The sequence below is a fragment of the Colletotrichum orchidophilum genome (assembly GCF_001831195.1).
Source record: "Colletotrichum orchidophilum strain IMI 309357 chromosome Unknown Scaffold_34.1, whole genome shotgun sequence".
Classification (NCBI taxonomy): Eukaryota; Fungi; Ascomycota; class Sordariomycetes; order Glomerellales; family Glomerellaceae; genus Colletotrichum; species Colletotrichum orchidophilum.
In genome coordinates, this window is record NW_019172990.1 from 325,645 (window position 1) to 348,174 (window position 22,530).

Here is a 22,530-nt window from a genome sequence, read left to right on the forward strand (position 1 = left end):
TTTCTCGGCATTACTAGTTGTTAGCAACTTTTCAGCTTCACGTCCCGAGTCTGTAGAGAACGACAGGTCCATTTAGCGGCACACTCTTTCCAGACTGTCACAACTAATCGGCCTGATAATGTATAGCTACCTACGTACTGAATCAACAAGAGAACAAACATTAGAACAAGTCGAAGAGAGCCATACAACGCCGGTCTATATCACGTTTCTTGACCAGTCCTCATCTGAATGGGCTAATTTGAGGCGGCGTTCGACGTGCGCTCATATTCACTTTAGACGAAAGAGCCAAGTAAGCCTTCAGAGGAATATCACCGCAAAAAATATCCACCTACCTTGGGAAGCTGCGTCAAATAGCCTGGTATCTAGTGTTGAGCTTCCAGCCACGCTGGACTAGCGAGACAATATACTGGCCCCCATGCTGAAGGCGGCTCTTGACCCTCTGAGCAAACTCCCAATGAAGCTTTTTGACACGGTATTTTCCTCGTACGTTACCTCGACGTTTTCGAGTGAGTCTAGCATTCTGTCTGTACATGTAAGCATTCGTCTTCTTCCGTCGTTGGAAGAGCGTTTCCTGCAGCAAACGGCAGAGTTTAGTGCCGGGGGTGAGCAATCTGGTGAGAAAGTATCTATCCATGATAGCCTTGTCTTTAGACAGACGCTTGTGAATGTTAGCTTGCTCGAGGTGCAGGTTGACGATATCATCATCGTCTTCAAAGCCTGCGCCGTTCTTGAATGCGCTGGGGTTCCTTGGGGGAGCTATTAGTTCATCGCCGCGGCGCTGGAAGATGCGCACTTGGTCTTCGCCATTGAATCGGACGCGTTTCTTCTCGACTCGGAAGAACGACCGCTTCGGCTTCCTTAGGCAGCTTTTGGAGGGTATTCCTGGTTGAGTTGGTTGTGGCATCTTGGATGGGATATTTTGAGGAATCAGTGTTGCCGTTTAGACCGCCCTTTACCTGCCTTAAGTAGCAGTAGATGCATTGCGGCATTCCCATCCCTATATTAGAACTGAAGAATCGAAATTGAACAAGGGCCGACTATACTACGCATTGTTCATTTGAACTGTAAAAAAACAACCCCTGTGCCTTAATTTCGAGAAACAGGCTTTGTCTGCGTCTCAGGCCTTGAAGCAGGTCTCCCGACCACTGGGCACACACTCACTCTGTTAAGGAGTTACACGAGATTGGCCGCAATTAATTAAAGACGGAGGGCAACCAACTTGGAATCATGGAACATGGAGCTAGGTGAGATTGAACAACCTCAGATGAATACAGGAAATGTGGGGTGATCATTTCGCCGCCGAGATGCCTGTATCTGAGTAAACGGCATCCGGTCAAGAGAAGGTCAATCCTCCCTACATGTACCTACCTTAAGGTCTGGTCGGGGCGATTTACCCCGCTACTACGGCCGCTACCCCGCCATCCGGCCATGAAGGCCCCGGTGCCGCCGCGATGCCAGCGGCAATCTCTCACTTTCAACTCAACGACTCACCTTCCACCTCTGCTCATCAACCATGGCTTTCATCCGCCCCTACAAGGCTTCTGACTTTGATGCGACAGGTCATATCGTGCGTCCCAAATATCCTTATCTGAGCTTATCTTTGTCATGCAGCGGCTGACCATACAACCAGTGTCGCGCCACGCTACCGCCCTCACTCGAGCGCTCCGAAGCAGCAACTAGGACCGCGCCTTATCTATGGACACATCAATACACCCACCTTTCGCCCGAGACCTGCCACATCCTTGACGACGGCGAGGGAAACTGTGTCGGCTACTGCATCGGCTGCCCCAACGTGGACGACTTTGCCAAGGCGTACCCTCGATACGTCAAGGAAGTCCTCGAGACGTCCAAAGAGCTCGATGGTAGAAAGCCCAAGAGCCTCGAGGCAAAGGCCCCGTGGAACTTCTCAGACACGGGCGAAGTGAATGAGGAGGCTCTCCTGCAGCAGGCCTTCAACCCGACGTGGTTGGTCCTCGACGATGAAAGGAAGGATCTTTGGGGGAACTGGAAGGCCACGATGCATATTGACCTGCTGGAGCCGTGGCAGGGAAAAGGGTGGGGGAGGAAGCTGATTGACAAGTTCGTCGAGAGTTTGAAAGAGGCTGATCGGGGCAAGGGCGGCTCGAGCGGTTTCAGACTGTATGGTAAGGGCGTGCACATTGGTGTGGGAGGTGAGAACGATAAGGTCGTGCCGTTCTATGAAAAGCTAGGCTTCCGGGTATATCCTACGGAAGAGAAGGGCTCGATTTGGATGGTGAAGGACATTGACTAATCGTTTCCTTTTATCTCTTCGCTATGATGTTCAAAACAAAATTACCATTTACCAGTACTACTCATCTCTGATAATATCCAAAGTACCTGTGACAACTGACTGCTTCATTGAAGTGAAACATCCTAAGAAAAATCAAGTCTCCAAACGTCTCCGAGCCTCGAATTGTCTTCAGCAAGGCCTCCATGAACAATCACACCCTGTCTACTTCCATCAATCACCACATCTGCATCAAACCAACCCCTAGGCGGTGGGGCATCTCCCTCGAAGAAGACCTTCTCCCAGTTCCCATCCTCGATATCGAAAGCCCAAACGTCCGAGAGCATCTTTCCAGCACCAGCGTGGCCTAGCGAACTAGGATCACGCTCGCCGAATAGCGTCACAAGATGCGGCCTGCCGCTCACTTCAACGGCGACGAGTGCAGATACGCTTCGCGCCTCGGGGCCCTCAACACCATTCGCCTTGTATGAAATGGTAGACCAAGCCGCGGAAGCGGGATCGTAGACATCGAGAGAACCACCTTGTTCCGAAGTGCCGTCGAAGCCGTTGATGCGGTACAGCTTGGCTCCGGAGAAGGCGATGGAGGCGCCGCCCCGTGCTGGGGGAGGGGCTGCGGCGAGCTCTTCCCACCTCTTTGACTCGATGTTGAAGGACCACAGGTCGGAGAGGCGGCCCTTTTCTGGGCACCCTGCGTGGACGTAAATGGTTTTGTTGCCGTCTGAGGCGGTGCAGTGGTAGCTGCGTCCGGCTGGATGTGGTGCGGTTACGTCTGTTGGCTTGAGCAGGTCCCAGCGAGCTTGGGTTGGGGTGTATCGCCAGACACCACCGCTTTCCGCGACGGGCACCATGGCGATACCACCGCGGCCGGAGAAGAGGTAGAAGGCATCTTTCAAGGCTGTGCTAGGGGCTCCGACTCTTGGACTCGGGGCTCCTGTGTCGGTGGGAATGGTCTTGATGGAGGCCGAATCTGGTTGAAGAGTCGTGTTAGTAGTAGGATCTGGGTATGAATGGGTGTGAGAGCCTACCTTTGTCAGGAGAGAGTTCAATCACATCGACCTGTTTGTCTACGGGCTCTCGTGGGAGCAGTTCGCCGCCGAAAACGTAGGCTTGGTTGCCGACGACCGAGACTGCCTGTGATGAACGCCTGAGGCGGTCGTTCGATGCGAGCCGAGTCCAAGTAGCTGACACCTTTGTCATTTTGGCGTGATCTCAAGATGTTTGAAAGTTCGTTCGAATAATCAAGTAGAGGATGAAGCGTTTGGTTTCAATGTTTTTGTAGAGAGCCGCCGTACTTATAGCTTGATGTTCCCGGCCTTAGATCTGGCACCTCTCGATCTGACGAAGAGCTTCAACCAATACCACTGCCCAGCAAAACGCTCCACTGACCAACCATTTCAAGTATCACCACACGTCCCAGGTCCCCTAGAACGCGATCCTGAAGATGCAAGACATTCAAAGATTCGGGGGGCAGGGATGAAATGTGCTCATACCGGAGCCAGTTTCTTCTCCGTGACTTATGTCATCGGAGCTCATCTGTCATTTCTTCTCCGCTTAGTCAGTCCTAGCAGACCGATCCCGCCTACCTTGCCTGAGCTGAACCGTCCCTCTACCCTGAACGACGCGGAACAGGAGAGGCTCCGTGTATCTTAACGCCGAATTCGAATCAAACGACGATTTTAGACTCCTTGCCCCCACGATATCCTTTCCTCTTCTGCATATGATTACGGCTCTTAGCTTGACCACACACTGTTCAGCCGCATTTAACCCTGCGAAGAGGCCGTCTTCTAGGGGGATTCGTATGTAAACACGTGGTTCGACTCTCGAATGTCAAACTGCCGATAGCGAATTACCAAACTCTTGTTATAGAAGTTGTTCTATGCTATAATACAATCTTAGAACTAGATAGTGAAAATGATGTGAAAAGACAAAGGGACTAGGGAGGGGAACGCGAAAAGGTAAAAATAACCTGTTATCCATGCTATCAACAGGCTGTTTTTGATCGCTTTCCTAACGCCAAAACTTGAGCATTGTAATCCATGTGGCTGATAATCACACAAGTGTGCAAGCCGCGCTTCTGCGAAAATCTTCTGCGAATAAAATTGATATTGTGCTGGAAGGCGATCCGTGTCCAACTCATACCGAAATATCTGGTGTCCCTAGTGAATTACAAAGTAGATTTCTATCTGCATGTAATGCGTCTTTTCTAGCTTTGCATTAAGTTGGTGGCAAAAGGATACATCACGTTAGATCAAGGAAATATCTCATAATCACCTCGGGTGTATTTTGATCTGTAAAACCTACATATTCAAGTAATTCATGTTCATGGAGAATCCTAGCTTAAAACCACATATTGCCGAATCAAACTCGATAACCTGTTCTATTTGACCAATTCAGATCCTATATGCATCCTCCATGTAGCGAAGCGGGGTTTCCAACAATGATCACTTGGCTCTGAGAGCGGCACAACGAGCTGGAACGTGACCTGTCCCATTCCATTACAGAGAATTCTTAAAAAAAGACACATGTAAACAGACAATGAAACAGTTAGAATAAACCTCGATCCATGTATTTGATCTGTTATTTCGTCTTTGCCGCCAATCTGATTCGTGTATATGTCCATGTACTCACCACATGGTGTTTACATGTGTATTCATGTTTGTACGAACACATTCCAAGAGCCAACAAAAGAACAAAGTTCATCAAGCCATGCAGACAGCATGGTTGAAAACTGCTTTGAGGACCAGATTTCGTTTCCTGTACGGAGCGAAGCCAGATACCAACCCAGTGAGCGAATCTCTGCTCACCCCTCCACCGATAGCAACGCCCTTCTTACTGACTCCTACCTTCCTGAGGCTTCCGACAACTTTTCTATAATGGCCGAAGAACTGATGCGCTCTCACATCCTGTCCTGCGACTACTCCGTGCCCAAGAGTCACGCCCCAGGCGCCCGCGACGTTGATTGCATGCGCCTTGGAGTCCTGGTCTGGCTGAAGCAGAACCGAGTAGATGGAGCCAGTGTACCTAACAAGCCGATCCGCCACATTGGCCGGGAAGACCCACGTCTTGCCACTGTCGAGAGACAGAGGATGCCACGGCGTAACCACAAGTTCGCCGACGCGACACATAACATCCCTGCGCACCAGCGTCTTGAGAACAGCGACGACTCGGCGCGGACCAGAAGGAGTCTGCACTGCCACGCCTCTTCGAAGAGCCTTGATAGGAACTGTTCGACCCGATGCGAGACGCACTGGCGTCGAGTCGATGAAGCATACGCCAGAGGAGCTATTATAGGAGCTCATATGCACTGTTCCGTGGTGAGTAGCGCTGTGCTGGTTGGAGGGAGCGGGCGGGAGAAGGTTATCAAACGCGGCATCCAGCCGGTCTCTGCACGCGATGAAGAGAGGGCTGTAAGTTCCGTATTGAAGCGGCCCAGAGTCTTTGAAAGTGTTGCAGATCTGGCGGGTGTGGGCGTTCAAGTACGAGGGCAAGTAGTGAACACCCCATTTCATGTAGTATTTCCGGTTTGTCAGAGCTAAAGGGATTTGACCCTTTGGTTGAGCGCCTTCGAGATCCTCGATCAGGGATTTGTTGCTCGGATCCGTGGGAAAGCGCTTTGCTGGGAAGTTTTTGATGAGAACCTCGAGCTCTTGGACCTTTTCGGGTGAGATACTGCTCAATGCCATGTGCTCGCCGTCCCCACGGATGGGGATGATTGTGGAGATGAAAGAGCAAATTTCAGAGCGGGAGAGGTGGTAGGCAATCTCAGATTCCGGAAGAGTTGTCGGGTTATGGAGCGATTGTTCGGTGCTTTGCCTGTGTACGTTGCTCGTCATGCGTGAGTATTCTATAGATGCCTTGATCATTGCGTCATCAGAGGAGAGACCCGCGGGTGCCTTGACCCGGAGTAAAATGTCCCGTGACTGGCCGTATTGGAGGTTTCCAAGTGAGATCGAGAGCTGTTTTGGTTCACCATCCTCATCTGGAAGAGTAAGCACTTTCTGCTTAGCAACAGAATCACCCATGGTCTCCTCGATGTCGATCAATGAGGAGTAAGTAAGACGTACGGTAGCATTGATGGCGTATGTTGCTTGTAGGTTGGCGACAGCATGGACAAATACGGTTCCCTAGTCACAACTTGAGTCATTGTAAGTAGGACCCGATTGCGGATGAACTTACAATCATGCTCGCATCTGGGATGAAGGCGTAGTTCCCACCTCCTATTTCGGCAATTGACTTCAACAGACCAGACCTCAAGGAGTACCCAAATCCGAACGTGTGGATCGAAGCTGGTAACTGCTCCTTTTCACGCAGCTTTGGCACGTATCCTTTGGCAGGGCACCTTAACGGGTATTAGTCCCAAGACTTCTCCTCAACATGTGTGCGTAGGTGAAAGACTTTGACTCACATATGGTTCGGCATACCATCCGTCAACACCATCATAGCCGGGACCCTCCCCGTGTTCATCTCCGACCCCTGACTGAACAGTTTGACAGCCTCCACCAAGCCTTGCCACAAGTTGGTTTGACCGGCGGGCACCATCATGCTGATATTCTGTTCAGCAAGAGCCTTGTTCTCCTTGTTCATCGGCATCAACTCCTGAACGACCCTGGCCCGGGATGCAAAGGTGACGATACCGAGCCGGTCACCGTCGTCCATGGTCTCCAAGATGGCGCGGGCAGCGTGTTTGACCAAGTCCAGGATCGAAAAGCCATAATTTTTGGCCTCATCACCCGAGTTGGCCGGGATTGGAGCGTTGCTGCTCATGCTGTCCGAAACATCGATGACGAGGACGATGTCGCAGGGGACGTGGACGGTGGGCTTCTCAGGTTGTTTAGGCGGGGTGATCTTTGCGATGAGGCCATCTTGCGAAGCGAACGCGTGGAGGGACAACGCCACTTCGTCCACGGGTCCGTCTGCCGTCATTGTGGCGGTTGGGTCAGAGCATGTTGACCATTCTGACTTGATGTCTTCGTCTTTGACATCCGTGTCCTCGCTGCTGTTGAAGGCGCCTTGAAGGGACCACGTTTTGACCTAAGAAATACTGTTAGCTGATGGTGATTAAGGAAATTGCGCAGTATAGACAACCATGGTGGAATCGTATAAGTCTTGTTGACAGATGTGCTTCAAAAAGGTTTAGCCACGCGAATAGTCTAAGATGCGAGTTCGAGTATAGGTCTTTCAAGTCTTAGGTTTCACGAGGTAAAGATATAGCTGCAGGTCGACAGGTTTCATAGGGCAGATATATAGCTGTAGGTCGACAGCTTTGGCAAGAAATTGGCCTCATCGCCGGATGACTGGATCCTTTGAGGGGTCGATGCGGTGAGACTCAGGCAGATACCAAACATTGGATCCGGCATCAACGATCTGGCCTTGCTGGGACGCCAGCTCGAGACTCTCTCTCACTTGAGCGCATGCTAATTATCCAATGACAGCGAGCGCCATGCCTCATCTTTCCATTATCCGACGAAAGTTAGCCGCTTCTGCCTAAAGCTAAGTGGGATCATCCTTCTGTAAAAAAGGAGAACTGTGTCAGCCTGTCCAGAAAACTCTGTGTGTTGGATGGCAGTGTTCACGAAATAGTGTTTGAACAAGTTTGAACAAAGGGGCTGGTCTTGTCCTCCCCGGTTTGGGTGGAGAGTCTGAGCTCCGAAGCCAGGCCGAGCCGGCCCTTCGGTGCCGGACCCTCGGACGTGGGCGCAAGGGCAGTCTGCAAGGCACTCCAGGACTCCAACGTGCAATTGTCTCCGGCTTTGGGGCAATACCGCAAGTTTGTGGAAATTTGCTAGGCGGGGCGGTTTGCTTCGCCTCGCTGAACTACCCACACCAGGCCGATAAACTCCTCGAGGGCGAGGCCTTTTTGCAAATAGGAGGCTTGCCGGTTGAACAAGCATACGAGATGCACAGACAAAGAGTGCCGTTCATTTCTCCAACGAACAACGAACATATAGTGTATATTTTAGGGGGTACCAAAATCCGGCTTCATGCTGGGCTCTGCCTCTTCCTGTGCCGCATTTCCAATTTCCCTCTTAGTCTTAGACCTTGGATATTCTGCCTAGCCTATTCTAGTTGCCCTTAGACGTACTACGGTAGGCTGAAGCGCTGACAGGTGAGTGACTCAGACGCCGCTCATGTCAGACGCACACGGCCAACGCAGGTCCTTTTCAGGCCTCAGCTTACACTTATCGTCTCAAGTCGATCCGGCTCACAGACGTTGAAAAGGCCATACTAACTCTCCACAGGAAGTCAAAAGTCGAAAATGGTGGTGGAGATTTTTCACGCACAGATTCTTGGCCTGCCTAGAAAATGTCACATTTTTGTACACTGCGACACAGCGTCCTGCCACATGAAGGAGAAGAGGGGGGGGGTGTCGTCTTCCGTCCCCGTCTTTGCCAGGATGGACTAGGCAAAGGTGAATTATGCCTCGCAACAGCCGAGAATAATCCGCTCCCAGCTCATTACACTAGTACTGGCTGCGCCGCACAGCAGTTGGATCCAGCAGAGTGTCTCTGGTGTGTTGCATTGAGAAACCCCAAGTCAAAGACGGGGATGGTCGCTGTTCCGGCAGTCTGCAAACGCAACTTTGTCCCCACAGGGGTCCCTGCTGCCCCCTTTTTTGAGTTTCACGTGTGTTCAACTTTTAGCAGAAACATTTGCGTCATAGCTAAACTTGGGGGATAAGGCGCATGTTTCTGGATCAAAGGGGGGAAGGGGGGTTTATTAGAAAGGCGAGAGTTGGGCCGGAGCAGCGAATACTGGGCGCCGCTTAGTCACTTTTGGAGATGGTTCACCTCCCTGCCAGGGCTCGCTAGAGGCACAAACGGGGAACCACTAGCTGCCTTCACCTCGAGTGTGGTTGGATTATAGGTGTATCCGTACTTCGCGACGATGGCATGGGAGACGAAAAGAAGTATGGACACGGCAGTTGAGACACTCGCGCTACCCAACCACGTCTGGCAGCGCTTTGGCATCGTCATCCGGCTGTGCTACGACACTCCACTGCCTGGTGCCAAGACGTCCCTTGACCAAGGATTAACTCAGAACATGCGAGAGAAGAAAATACGAAAGTCAACTTTGGCATGCATTCAGGACGTTCAACTCATCCGATCGTGGGGAAGAAAAGAAGCACGAAAACAGACCGCCGTTGAGAGAAGAAAAATATCGGCGCAATACCACGCAATGAGGATCGTGTGTCTTTCATCATCTTGGCGCTCGCAAAAATCCCGAGGGGGCTTGGTCTCGAATAGCCGCGCGAATGCCTCATTTTCATGCTTGAACGGGGCGTGGGACGTTTGACGACGGAAGAGCAGATCTGAAAAGGTGCCTCCGGTTGACGGACATTGCTGGGTGGCTCCTCATCAGGGTCAGACAGTCGGGCGAAAATCATGTTCTTTTTCTGGTGTGAGCCGATGCAAGCCGCATTAAAGGGCCTTGTTCTTTTTGTCCTTATTTTTGTCGTTCTCATGTTGAGAGGCGCCTTGTTTTTGGGGACTTTTCCACTCTGTTAATTTTCCACTCTGTTAATGTCTCAAAGTCCATTTTGGTGTCTTTCGCCTATTTGATTCTTCCCCGGATTGATTGTTGGCTAGGCTTCGCTATTGTACTACCACCCTTCTTCTGTGTCATGCGAGGTGGCGTTTGCTCGTTACCCGCCGTCCTTGGACCTTGAGAGAGCCTTGGACAAAGTCACCCCGAGAGCTACCCCAGATAATCGAGGTACCTTGCCGTCTGTGGTTCAGTGGCGCGGGAACTGATGCGACTGCTTGGCCTCCCAGAGGCTGCCATTCTTGCCCCAGATTTTCCACTTTCACCCCCTCCCCCCAAAGCGTCTGACCGTTTCGCTTCGAGAGATCTCACTTCAGTCGATCTCGCTCATCTTGCGGGGTAGAAGAGAGATACGCCGTCAGGGCCCTCAGGTGGCCGGGAAGAAGGTTGGGCAAGAGTCGATCGTCATCGTGGCTAACAAGCCAAGATTATTGACTATCGTGTCCATCTCTGGAGCCCGGACAGAATGGAAGCTGGCCGGTCAGGTAGTTGGACCGTCAGACCGACAAGCTCAAGCCGCGGGTCGAGGAGTGAGGACCCCTCCCGCACCATCCTTCTCATTCCCATCGCCGGCATTCAACCCGAGTAACCCGGCGGCTGTTGGCTGCATCGTTGCGGTCCCCCGCTCCTCTACGGAGAGCATTCCCCCCCAAAGTTCCCCCTCCATCTTCCATGTCTTCTCCCCACATTGTAATCGGGGGCCTCCCATTAGCTCGGTTTCCATTTCCATTTCCCCAGCATTCGCATAATCATCCTCCTCATCCAATGAACAGGAGGCCCGCGATGCCTAGGTCCAACCAACTGCCAGTTGAAAGTCCCCCCTCCCCCCCCTTGACCGGCTTACCTAGGTGCCCTTGGCCGCGTCGAGCTGCCTGCAGCCTTCATGCAGCGAAGCGCAACTTGCAGCCCATGCGACGTGGGGTGGGAAATTGTGTACCCGGAGACGCGCTGCAAGAAAGCTTGTGAGACGAACTGCAGAGTACTTTGCGCGCTACTTGATCTCCCGCGCCTCATGCATGTAAATGACAAAAAACGTAGTGGATGCTCACGTTGCCAACCTCCATCCAGAGGTCAGGGTCTTCGGAGCTAGGCCAGCTAGCTGGCAGCTGTCTCGAGCTTTCTCAAGCTCTGGTGTCTTTGGATATTGGTAGCTCCAAGGCTTGCTGCCGGCTAGAACTCCGTCGGACGTCGTGCCACGCCTCACTTGTGCAGCTCTGGCAGATGTGACTGCTATTCTATCTAGTGAGAGGTGGGATGGATATCCGAATGGAAAGCCGATGAGAGAGTTTTGCCGGATGGAGGGCGTGGCAAGGTTGTGCGTGCCATCCCACCACCTAGGACAGACAATTTCATCTGTGCATCTCCAAGCGTTGTGTTTCACCCGCCGAACCCCGGAGCCTGCCGAAGGGGGGGGAAAGGATAAGGGCTGGGAAGAGTTCTTGGCAGAAAGTGGAAGCTGAATGAGGGCAAACGTGTGGTGGTCGTAACGTTCAAAAAGTGTTACTCGATGGCTGAGAGTAACAGAATCACAGAAATCCCGCCGAAGTCGCACTCCACCCCCTACGCCCAACTTTGTTCCCCTTGGCGCTCGCACGCACGTTCCTTACACCTACGTCAGGCCCTCTCCTCAGTGCTAGGGTGTGTGCGGCCTCCTCGGGCTGTCATTCGCCCGCAAGAAGGAGATGAGAAGGTTGAGAGACACAAGAAGCGCTCTCAGCATCCTTTTCACCCTTTCGGTGTCTTTCTTTCTGGCACTGGAGTTCTCGAGTTGTAATAAGGCCCTGTCAACTTTTGACCTAAACCCCGCATTCGACTCGATCGGCATGCCGATTTGCTGGGCCCCGGCCGTGTGTCTGCGCGGCGGCGGCCAACCCATCTCAGGGTCCAACCAACCATGAACCTGGCATGGAACTTCCCTTGACCTCTTCGACGCCTGCTTGCTCTGTCCGTCCTACCCTGTGTTGGGTTGTCCGATGTTGCCTTACTTTGCCTTGCCATTGCCTTGCCTCCATGTCCTCGGGCTACTCTGGACACCCGACTAAGCCGTGCACACCACCATCACTACTTACACCTACTTACCGAACCACGACCATTACGGACAGACCAGGGGTCCAAGGCTCCGAAAGGCTTGGCTGGGTCGAGGTAGAGTTCCGCCGCAAATGAGTGAGGGTTGAGGTTTGAGGAGGTGGGCATTGTGAATGTCTATAAGTGCGAGCTTCTCCTCCGTCTTTTTTCCTCCCATTCTCCTTCCCTCCCTCACTATCATCCCCTCATCTCGACGACAAAAAAGACAATACTCTTCTCACACAAGTTTGCACAAGTTACCGCAGCTTTTGAACACTCGCAACCCAACAATACCACCAACCACAGCAACCGCCAACATGCCCGTCGCTCCCTCCTGCTGCAAGTGCGGAAGCATGATCGTCATCAGCAACTCGTGCCCGTCCTGCGGCCACCACGAGTGCCGAACCTGCCTCTAAATGAGCAATTCTCCACGTCTCCACGATGTAGACGCCGTCGAGGTTGACCCGAAAAAGTCTTCAATACGACTGTGACTACATTCCACCGAGAATGGCTCCGAAGCTCGACACCAAAGAGGGAAAAAAAGAAAAAAATAACCTTCCACCACACATCCACATCAACCAGGCTGGCCAATGGGCCCCCCACACTACCACCCAAGCCGATGAATTCCGAGTCTTCGCTTTTGGCCCCAACCTGACAGCCTTGAGGCTCCAACGAAAACTTTTCGGCGCTACATCAGCAAACGACCTACGCGGCCTCTCCGTGTGACTCTACTCCCCTGATGGAAAGGTGGCGACAAGGAACGGGCTGACTTTTTTGGCGTCTGGATCTTATCACCTATTACGAACGACCAATACCCCCCCTCATACCCATGTTTTGATTGTATCAATATTTGTGTCAGCACTGGCGTTGGTATATGAGAGGCGGCAGATTCCGGAGACGGAATGCTCGGAGGAGAAAATGTCCAACTCTGCTCGGGGATCCTGTCTTCTAAGAATACTTGTCTCTATGTTCTCAGTAAAGAAAACCAAAATTCACTCGGAAAAAAAGAATAAAAATACTGCAATTCAAAGAATGCGTACATACACATGCATGTGGTGTAAAATAAGCCGATCATTCCTCAGTCCGCTCAGCATACCACGCGTGGGCCAGACGATCGATGCCGGGGGAAATGGCCATAGCACAGGAGTACTAACCCCGGATATTTTCCCTCACAACATCCACACGGAATTACGGACCATAACGGCCCATCGTGGAGGGTAAATCGCATGTTGTACTCACCGAACCACCACAATTTAAATGTCGGCCCATCATGAAACCCCGTGGCACGTTGCCGCTGGCCGTGTCTAGTCTGGCGCTTGCTGCGAGAGACGGGATGGGGTGTGCGGAGCATGCACGGAGCCGCCCCCCGTCCGATGAACGTGCATATGTCCATGTACTGTCGTCCTACCAAGGCTTTCGTACATACTGGGCAGTTGGTCAACGACATGGATATATAAGCGAAAGTTGGGACAAGGTTATTCAAATTGAGATCAATCATCTAAGCAGTTAGCATACTTGGAATTTGATCTCTAGGTGCAGCCAGAGGTTACGCTTTGGTGGCTGACAGTGTGATTTTTACTCTGCCCACGTGCAGGTCTAGAGAGCTAGCTGAGGGGGCACCGCCGCGCTTTAGTCCTTCTCGAGATCTACGAGAGAATCAGAACAGCCCAATCCGTAGAGTAATAATTGTACTAAAAAGACCCTCCCAAATTGCCTTTGTGTTCGCAGTGAACTCGCCTACCTTCATTAGTCTACATGTAAGTAGGTATCGGTTGAAATGGCGCTACCGTCTATAGTTTGTCGACGCTGAACATAGTTGGGACAGCTATGAACAGACAGGTTCATGAAAATGTGCGCAATGTCAGAAGCCAAGGGCGCTTCAGAAAGGTCTATGAAATTGTTACATCGGCCCAATTGGTCTTTCCATTGATGATAAGGATTTGATTAAGACTAGAAGTTACTTTGGTTGCTGTCCTTCTCACACCAAGGCATCGCCACCTCCCTCAAATTTTTCAAGATGTGATCTACCAGATGCATGAGATCGCTCGAAGAAAAGTGCGGGCTGCTAGCTCATTCCACGCCCTAAATCCAACGCTGATGTTATGCTGAATATTGCCTGGCTAAGTTATCGATGAAAGCGTTGGATACTTTGGGCAACATGTAGACTTTGGAATGCCACGACGGACATCTGGAGACTGTACGTCTACTTCCAGCGCAAAGCATGATTTGCTTCAAGACCTGCCCCCGCCAGTTGAACCAAAGCCATTGAGCTCTAGATGAGAAATGTAGCGATTCCGGTGGCCACAGCAAGAGCCAAGATGATGCCGGGGAAGAGATCGCTGCCATTGCTAATCGGAACGGGCACTGGCTGGCTAGACGTTGTGGCAGTGGCAGTTGGCGTAGAAGTAGCGACGGCAGCAACTGTCTGAAGTAAAGATGGCGTCGCTGTAAATGCCATCATATCCGTTGCGAAAGAGACGCTTGTGAAAGGCAAGCTCGAGACCGAGCTTGCGCCAGGGAAAGCGAGGCGTTCAGATGCTGGTGCTGCAGGCTTCAAAGAAGATCGATCAAAGTTTCCGGGGCTCAAAACGCTAAGGATAGATTAGATCATTGCTCATCTTGCGTATAGGTTGCAATCCACTGACCCATCAATAACATGGGCGACACCATTGAACAGAATCGTGTTGGGAAATGTGATTCTTGCGTTGTTGACCCAGGCTGACCCGTCCGGCAAGACTGTGAAAGTAAGGTTGGTCCCTTGAAGAGAGGGAACCGTGACATTCCCCAAGGACGGCGAGAAGATGACATTATTGGGAATGATGTGGTAGCGAAGAACCTCCTGGAGCGTTTCTATGTTCGCCGATTCCAGCACGGAACCAATCGACTCGAAGGCCTCGTCGGTAGGCACAAAGATTGTGAAGTCTGAGATGTTGAGGCCTTGCTCGTCGGCTCCGGTCTCGCCGAAAGCGAAATTCAGGTGGGCAGCCTCCAGCGCAGCGTTCATGGCGAGATAGCCGGCTCGGAATGTGAATAGCTGGAATGGGGCGCCGAATGAGAGGACCGTGTCAATTTTGTGGATTGTGATTCCATCTCCAAGTTTAATATCCTGTTTTATTTGTCAGTACACTTTGTAATATCTCAGATCAGGTAAATACAGACAGCTTGGGTAACGGTGGAAATGGTCTGCTCTCCCGACAAGATGCAAACATCATTTCCGTTCTTCACGAGTCCATTGTAAGCGCCGCCTGTGAAGTTGGAGAATGGCTGCCTGTAATTGACGTATGAAATGTCGAGCAGGGTCTGGGCAAAGGTGGGAACGTTAGTGATGACGTTTGATGGGTAAACCCCTTTGAAGACGTGGTTTGCGAGGAGTGCTCCGATGGCAATGGTATCGTTGCGAAGCTCGATGGCCTCACCCTCCGGGATATCCCGCGGCACGTTGGCAAATGCTTGGTTCGTCGGAGCCACGATGGTAATATTGGAAGCTGAGGACAGGGTATCTGCGAGGCCATCCACCAGACTGACAAGCTCAAGCAGCGTGCTGAGGTCGGGCTGGGACGCGAGAAGCGCAGCGAGGTCGCCCTGAGCCACGCAGACTCCAGCCATCAGCAAAGTAGGCAAGATGGATAGACGCATGATGAAGATATTAAGTAGAGCAGCGGCGAGTGCTAAGATTGAGGTTGGACCGGTTTTGAAGTTTGTGTTTTGGTAATGAGTTGATGTGAAAGGTGTTGATGCAGATGGTCTCTCAAACCAGTCTATGAGTTCGCGGCATGTTCTCTTATATCACAAAACAGAATCAATTCCGTGCAAAATAGTCCCGGTCTATTCTAGATCAAAGCCTCAGTACTGAAAATCATGACGTGCTGACGATGTCGTCGAATCGATCGAAGACCGACTGATCGGTCGTTCAATCTACGAATTATGTTGAATCTTGCGAAATCTCACGAGCTATAGTGCCAAGAACTGCACAGCCTTTGCCCGAGACTGAGGAGACCAATCGCCAGAGGTAAACGAAGAAGCGAAGACAGACGATATTGATTGACCGCACATCTACAGAGGTTCAATTTAGCCCGGCTTTGCCCAGCATTGGGGCAACGACAACGTGGTGGGGGTACGACGGCTTGTTTGAGCCTAGTTCTCTTCAAGGTTGCAGGGCAGCGTCGGATCCGGCTCCGGATTCGGGCCAGTCCAAGGGCTGAGCCTCATGCAAGGTGTCGCCTCCCATTCCTACGACTTAGAGTCACGCTCATCATGCCTCCCAGTCTCATCCCTAGATGATACGGGAAATTTCATACAACAGCTTTTGTTGAACAGTGTCATTCAGCACCAAGGTTGTGTTTGGATTAGATAAGAGCCGATTCGCTCCCAAAGCAGCGTGGGCATGATTGAGGATTTGTGGCTTGCTCCTGAGCTTTTCTCCAGAAAGGCTTTTATTGTTTTATCTTTGTAAAAGAGCTGGCTCAGTTGGTCGTGCCATCGTATGGTTCTGCTAGATCCTCAAGATTGAGTACCTCATGTGGCTGACATTTAGCAAGTCACTTTACCTTTCAAAAATCTCTTTGCTTAGTCTAGTACATAGAGTAATGAAACTCATCACCTAATGAAGCATACGGATCTAGCTGAAGAAATGCAGAAAAAACAATTCAACCGAAACGCCTAATGATTTCTGTCAAGGTCTACCGTCTTCTGGACGGCAAAAGTGATGCGGGCCCTGGCCAGGATTCGAACCTGGGGCCTCTTCCAAGATGGTGTGTGATTTCTCAGTAACCCTAAGGAAGAATCATACCGCTAGACCACCAGGGCTGGTGACGATTGTCACGATGTTGTGTCATTCGGATAGGAGCCGGGGAGAATTTTGCGCATTATGGATCCGGTTAGTTGACATGTGGAGTCACGAAGCCCTCATCTCGGTTGAGCCAGTCATGATAAGCCATTGGGTAAACCAGCTATTGTCTTAGTTATCCACGCATAATCAAAACCGCTGCTTCAATGCTCTCTCTAGTAGACGACAGGAAACTTCAAAGAGAAGCCGACATTTGGCATGAATGTGCTGACAGGCCCTCCCGAGTTACGACACCCATCCAACTTCTTGCCTTCGCCTTTAAACCCTCAGGTGAGATTTCCACGGTAGTCTTGGGTGAGAGCCCATCTCTCTGGGTACTCACCAGAAACTTTCCGATGCTGATTCCGTTGTTCGCTGTCCTTCCAAAGAAGCTAACTAGCTTCCACTTCGTCTCCGAGTTAAACCCTTCTTCGAACGAATTCAGGTAAACAAGAGCCATGCCAATTGGCAACGGCGCTGATTGTATCCCAAAAGTCCCCGCAGATGGATGGAAAAAGATGTCGACAATGTTGGCGATCTTGGTGCAGTAGAGGCGGGGATCCATCCGCTCAGGCAGCTCCGATGATTTTGGACCGATAGCGAGACGGAGGGTGCTGTACGTGAGGATGCAAATCGTCCAGTGCAATGTGATGATAGAAGCGACGGCAACATCGCAGGCTGTCGGACTATTGGGACCTCGAGTCGCAAGTTCCTCAAGTTCTTGCTTGGGGCTCAAATTATCGAGCCACCAATTCAGCTCTTCGTCAACTCGCCAACATTCTTTGATGAGAGCGTTGCGCCTGAATTCCTTCTCCTCGGTGTCTTTGCATTTATTCATTTGGTCTAGATCTTCCAGAAGCCCAGGAATGTCGACGAATACGTCGATCAGAATGTCCTTTGGGGTCTTGGGATTATTCTGCCAAGGAATGGTTTTCCAAGCAGGGTGACTCAACGGAAATCTTCGTCTGCGCTTGACGTGAGATATGACCTGTAGAGTTGCGATTAGCAAGACTTGTCTGGACAGATTTAAGTTTAGGCAGCAAGTTGAGTATAAACGAACCAGGTGAAGCCGCCCAGAAGCATACAAGTGGTGTCCATGGCCGTCGATATGGGCCTTCGGAGTCCGTTGCATCACAAGGGCCAGTTCCCCCAAAGAATGGCCCTCCCAGCTTTCGGCCTGTGAGATACCGTGTCGCTCTCGATCATCCGCACCATACAGTAACTTTGGATGGAATTTAGTCAGCGACGATACGTTTATCGACTAAGTGGTAGTGACTTACCTCATAAAAGCCGAGGATTCTCGAAGTCACCATTAATGCATCTGACTTCCATCTCTTTGGGTGTCGAAGCGCAACGTTCATCTCGGTCAAGGCATTGCAGTAAAACTTGAGGCCATCGTCGATCATCCACTGCTGCTTGTCCCGCCGGCCTATCGTACCCAGGCTCAGTGCCAGTAAGCTTAGACGCAAGGCGGCGTCGGTGCGATAGAGATCTCGCACAGTCGTCGCCCAGTCTGCGTTGGAGTACCTCATGATGGGGCTTCTGGGACTACATATCGGAGCGTCGGGCATGTAGCCATCCCAGAATAGGTCGAAAATCCTTTCCTCAAAGGCAGACTGAGATAACGAGCGCGTTTGAATGAGCGCGGGTGATATGGGCACCAAGGTCGTCGTCACCATGAAGTCTTTGCCTATTGGCGGCTTGGTCACATTGACGAAAATGCGCTTCCTTTCGTATCCTGCACATTCTAAGCCTGCCTTCAGGCACTGCCCACATGAGGGTCGTTGCAAGTCGCACTGAGACCAACTTTGTCAGCAGTTGAACGCGTCCGCGCTGTAACGTCATAACGGACGAACAGATCATCCCATCTTGGCAAACTTACGCCCTTCTTCCGCTTTCTACACGTGTTGCAGCCTTTGGAGCGCCCGGGAACCCCGACCATGTTGTGAAAAGTGTCAAGGATCTTGGGGAGAGTGGATTCACGGCGCGAGATGCTTCTTAATCAGGTAAGGTGAAAGCGCGGGATGTGGCCCGTTTTTGACTGCAGAAGAACTCTGTAGCCTGTCTCGGGCAAACAGTTTAATCCAATGTATCCCGGACACGCGGCGGGAGCGGCCGATGAGCTTGCAGCCTCCGAGCTGCTGTGGGCGCGGCAAGATACCAAGATCCTTAGTGTTGGATGCGCCAGACTCCAGATGGCTGGGCAACTGTGAAGGAGTCAGAGGCTGGAGCAAATGACGAGCCTTGTAGAGTAAGCATTCACAATAGAGCTCAATGACGACGACATTCTCTTCCAAGACACGGGGGAAGGATGCGCCGTCGCTCCAGCATCGGCACGAAGGATTGGCCCAAGCCCAGCCCTGTTCAACGCCCGCATGCTTACGTGAACCCACTCAATGGTTGCGAATGCGGAACGAGGCTAACCTCCTTTGGGAATCATTGTGCGCGCTGTGCAAGGTGAAGTGTTGGTCGAGCTCTAGAGATCTTCCTAGTGGTCAGAGCTAGGCTCAACTTTCGACGCCAAGATGGCATTTGGCGGTTGAATTTAACGTCAGTTTTATACCACTGAGCCACGGTAAGCTCCGCATGCTTCACAGTCGCGCATTCTCTTTCCCAAATCGTCCAGGCGCCTCTCAGACCTTGTAAAGAAGTGCGTGTCGATCCAAGTCACATCGACTCCAAGAGTGCGTTAGCATTGGTTTTGATGAGAACGAGATCGCGATGAGAAAACAATGGAATGTCCCAATTGCAATTTATAAAAGATGGGATCCTCTACTTGGAAAGAGAACCCATCAGAAGCTTAAAAACCTCATCACAGCAACTTCCAACTATACCACCAGTCAGTGTCTTGATCACAGAAAAGCATCGATCTCCTCAACTCTCACATTGAATATACCAAACCCGTCAAAGCAAGGTCCCAAATAAGAGGCGCTATGGCTCAACCAACTCGCCCACCTGCCAACGGCTTCGTTGCCACAACTCGAAAAGTCTACAACCCCCTTGGATTCTCCAAAGGTTACAACTTCGTTCTTTTCTTTATTTTCTTCGGTGCCCTTATGGGTTTCACGCTCGCACGATTCGAATACCTCAATTTCAACACCTTCTGCAAGGGAACAGCGCCAGGCGAATGCTTCTACTACCAAAAAGGCCATGAGAAAGCCGGCATCATACTTCACCTCGCTGGGATCCTTCCCGCTGGCTTTTTGGCATGTTTCCAATTCGTACCAGTTCTTCGCCACAAAGTCCTTCTGTTCCATCGCATCAACGGCTACGTCGTTATCCTGCTCGCGCTTGTTGGAATCGCTGGCGCCTTGATGATTGCGAGAAACGCATTCGGTGGCACGCTTGATACCCAAGCTGGCGTTGGTGTCATGTCCATCATGTTTGTTACCGCTCTCACGCTGGCGTTTGTCAACATCAAGCGACTTCAAATCGAGCAACACCGAGCCTGGATGCTGCGAGCATGGTTCTACGTAAGTTTCCAGCATCAAAACATGAGGACACTCAGACAGCTGACCTAATACCCCATCTAGGCTGGCTCCATCATCACTCTTCGTCTTATCCAGGTCGCGGCTGCTGCTGCGATTAGTAGTATTGGAACCTACTACGCTGCGCGTCCCTGCGATCAAGTTGCCTTTATGATCGGCAAGATGAGTCGTACTCTTCATCTCTATCCCGACTGTGCGACGTATTTCTCGGGCGAGAATTCTGGTCAACAGACAATCGTCCATGCGGACTTCCTCAATCCAACATCCGCTGCTGAAGCCGCCGTGGCCGTAGGCATGCCATTCGGAATGGCGCTGTGGTTAGCACTGGCTTTGCACGCAGTTGGTATTGAAATATACGTAAGCTCCTCGCATGACACGCAGATACTCGGGACATTTACTTACGGATCTTCTTTTAGTTGAAACTTACACCAGCTGAAGCCGAGAGGCTACGTAATGTTTCCTACAAAAGGCAACTAGAGGCTGGCTTGAGCCCAGCCGGCCGGGCTGGTGTCACAGCGGACAGGATCGGAGATTCTGAGCAGTGGCAACCCCAGCAGAAGCCATCTCAAGCCAGCTCAACGTCGGACCTGCCAACCCCAAAATAAGAACTCAATCTGGTGCGGACAATGTTTCGGAGTAAGGTGGCATAAACATGCATTTTTGCACGGCTTATACGTACTTTATAATGGACGCGTGGAATTCGGAATTGCATAAATACATTCTTCAACATTGACTTTGAAATGCCCATCAAACACACCAATCACTGCAGACAATACTATCAGAACCAAACTCCCATCTTGCAACAAGAGAATGACAAATGAAGTTATCTCCGTGACTGTCTACTTACGAGATAGCCGTGAAGCCTTACAGTGCCCTGCGCTGAGATTTACCAACTACAATGTCCACCCGGAACAGCCAGGGCGATCGGGGGCATTTTATATGCACTTGAGGAAGCAGAATTGATCCACAGCTGGCCCAGAAAACTTTTGTCTTCGCAATGATGCAATCTGCCGATTAATGGACCAATAGCAGCGGTGGTCTTGTCGGTATGATAGATGAGGATTGTTCTAATACTATCGTCACGTCAACAAGTAAAGTCATGTTTTTTTTTAGTAGGCACGAGGCCCGTCTCGAGGTAAGCACTTACGGAAACAAGTTATGAACCACACGTCTGTCAAAGATGAGATGGAGAAAGTGTCTCAATGACTGCAAAGTCTCAATCGATTGTTTTGAGGGCTGCTTTCTTAAACGTCTATCAATCATCGTTGTAGTGGGGGACTTCCGGATGGTAATGCTGTAGGTAATTAGGTGATAGCTAACACTTCTCCGTAAGCTGCCATTGCCACGCAACGTTTCTGTACCTTGAGGAAACAGGAGCTCTTTCTTACCGAGGTAATGATTAACCCGTAAACAAGAAAGGAAGTATATCAGGATGATCGTGGTTGGCCCGGTTATCATGCTACACCAGGACAAGAAGCATATCATGAGACCGAGACCGCCATCCAAGGCCAAGACATGCCATGCTACACACTCCCTGGATATCGAACTACAAGGGTCAAAATGACTGACTCTCAGCCAACGCGCATTTCCAGATATTTCTCGCAACAAACTGTCTTGACCTACTGACAGATTGGAGAAAACGTAGAGGGGCCAGCCGAATAGCAGTTGCTCTAGCCGCGAGATTGCTTCTACTATAAGAATATCTGGAACTCCCATGAACGTCGAAGAGAAGAACACGTCTCTGTCAAAGTCGACTGGTTTCGTTGCTGGAACGAAGGCGAGATCTTTGGTCGCGTGCCTGGTAAACCATTGATGGCGCCCGTGAGTGTACTTCCAGAGAAGGTACGGCACGGTGCATCATCAGAAAGGAATCAAGTTTAAATCCATAGGTATCGTTCAGTCTTGTTGAAGAGAAGAGTGACCTATGACCACATTCATGAGCCAGTGACCATATAGCGGTAAAAATCAGTCCCTGCAGAAACGAGTACGCCGCCCAAGCCAGGAAGTATGCTAGCAGCCCAAGTTGGGATTCTTTGATGTAGCTGGAGGCGAGATGCGCAGGTACTGTTGAGGCTCCGACGTCTATTCTGATATAATAGAGGGAGGCATGTGTGTGAGTGCAAAAGAAACCAGGTAGTATAGCACGTCGGAGGTCCTGAATATCCAGTCAGGATAGTTAGATGTCGTATTGACAACTTCCAAACTTACGAAAAGAGGTGCTGCAGTTCCGTGTTTTCAGTGATGATATCAATGGAATCACGCTCGTTCCTGATTGTGAGGAGAGTCCTTCAAAATCGACTTTTACCTCATGAAGAGTCGTTCTTCGATGTTTCAGTTGCAGG

General features: G+C 51.0%; 8 protein-coding genes across 8 annotated transcripts; 3 read left to right on the forward strand and 5 right to left on the reverse strand.

Annotated features, from left to right (window-relative positions):
- Positions 1-346: 346 nt before the first annotated feature.
- On the reverse strand, positions 347-904 carry CORC01_05076 (uncharacterized protein; the record flags this gene model as incomplete). The annotated part of the gene is made up of 1 exon (XM_022616722.1): positions 347-904. One exon carries the CDS (start codon positions 902-904, stop codon positions 347-349), a length of 558 nt encoding a protein of 185 aa, XP_022476863.1.
- A 609-nt stretch (positions 905-1,513) lies between these two features.
- Positions 1,514-2,272, forward strand: CORC01_05077 (acetyltransferase; the record flags this gene model as incomplete). Its single annotated transcript, XM_022616723.1, has 2 exons — positions 1,514-1,567; positions 1,631-2,272. The coding sequence occupies 2 exons, from the start codon at positions 1,514-1,516 to the stop codon at positions 2,270-2,272; spliced, it is 696 nt and encodes a 231-aa protein (XP_022476864.1).
- A 122-nt stretch (positions 2,273-2,394) lies between these two features.
- On the reverse strand, positions 2,395-3,466 carry CORC01_05078 (kelch repeat protein; the record flags this gene model as incomplete). The annotated part of the gene is made up of 2 exons (XM_022616724.1): positions 2,395-3,236; positions 3,295-3,466. 2 exons carry the CDS (start codon positions 3,464-3,466, stop codon positions 2,395-2,397), a joined length of 1,014 nt encoding a protein of 337 aa, XP_022476865.1.
- A 1,502-nt stretch (positions 3,467-4,968) lies between these two features.
- CORC01_05079 (von Willebrand factor type A domain-containing protein) lies at positions 4,969-7,357 on the reverse strand (the record flags this gene model as incomplete). Its single annotated transcript, XM_022616725.1, has 4 exons — positions 4,969-6,393; positions 6,446-6,608; positions 6,675-7,300; positions 7,352-7,357. 4 exons carry the CDS (start codon positions 7,355-7,357, stop codon positions 4,969-4,971), a joined length of 2,220 nt encoding a protein of 739 aa, XP_022476866.1.
- A 5,025-nt stretch (positions 7,358-12,382) lies between these two features.
- On the forward strand, positions 12,383-12,601 carry CORC01_05080 (uncharacterized protein; the record flags this gene model as incomplete). Its single annotated transcript, XM_022616726.1, has 1 exon — positions 12,383-12,601. One exon carries the CDS (start codon positions 12,383-12,385, stop codon positions 12,599-12,601), a length of 219 nt encoding a protein of 72 aa, XP_022476867.1.
- Positions 12,602-14,147: 1,546 nt separating this feature from the next.
- Positions 14,148-15,511, reverse strand: CORC01_05081 (beta-Ig-H3/fasciclin; the record flags this gene model as incomplete). Its single annotated transcript, XM_022616727.1, has 3 exons — positions 14,148-14,466; positions 14,521-14,981; positions 15,035-15,511. The coding sequence occupies 3 exons, from the start codon at positions 15,509-15,511 to the stop codon at positions 14,148-14,150; spliced, it is 1,257 nt and encodes a 418-aa protein (XP_022476868.1).
- A 1,385-nt stretch (positions 15,512-16,896) lies between these two features.
- CORC01_05082 (uncharacterized protein) lies at positions 16,897-18,642 on the reverse strand (the record flags this gene model as incomplete). Its single annotated transcript, XM_022616728.1, has 4 exons — positions 16,897-17,688; positions 17,761-17,922; positions 17,981-18,496; positions 18,583-18,642. The coding sequence occupies 4 exons, from the start codon at positions 18,640-18,642 to the stop codon at positions 16,897-16,899; spliced, it is 1,530 nt and encodes a 509-aa protein (XP_022476869.1).
- Positions 18,643-19,633: 991 nt separating this feature from the next.
- Positions 19,634-20,793, forward strand: CORC01_05083 (uncharacterized protein; the record flags this gene model as incomplete). The annotated part of the gene is made up of 3 exons (XM_022616729.1): positions 19,634-20,173; positions 20,234-20,545; positions 20,605-20,793. 3 exons carry the CDS (start codon positions 19,634-19,636, stop codon positions 20,791-20,793), a joined length of 1,041 nt encoding a protein of 346 aa, XP_022476870.1.
- Positions 20,794-22,530: the final 1,737 nt, after the last annotated feature.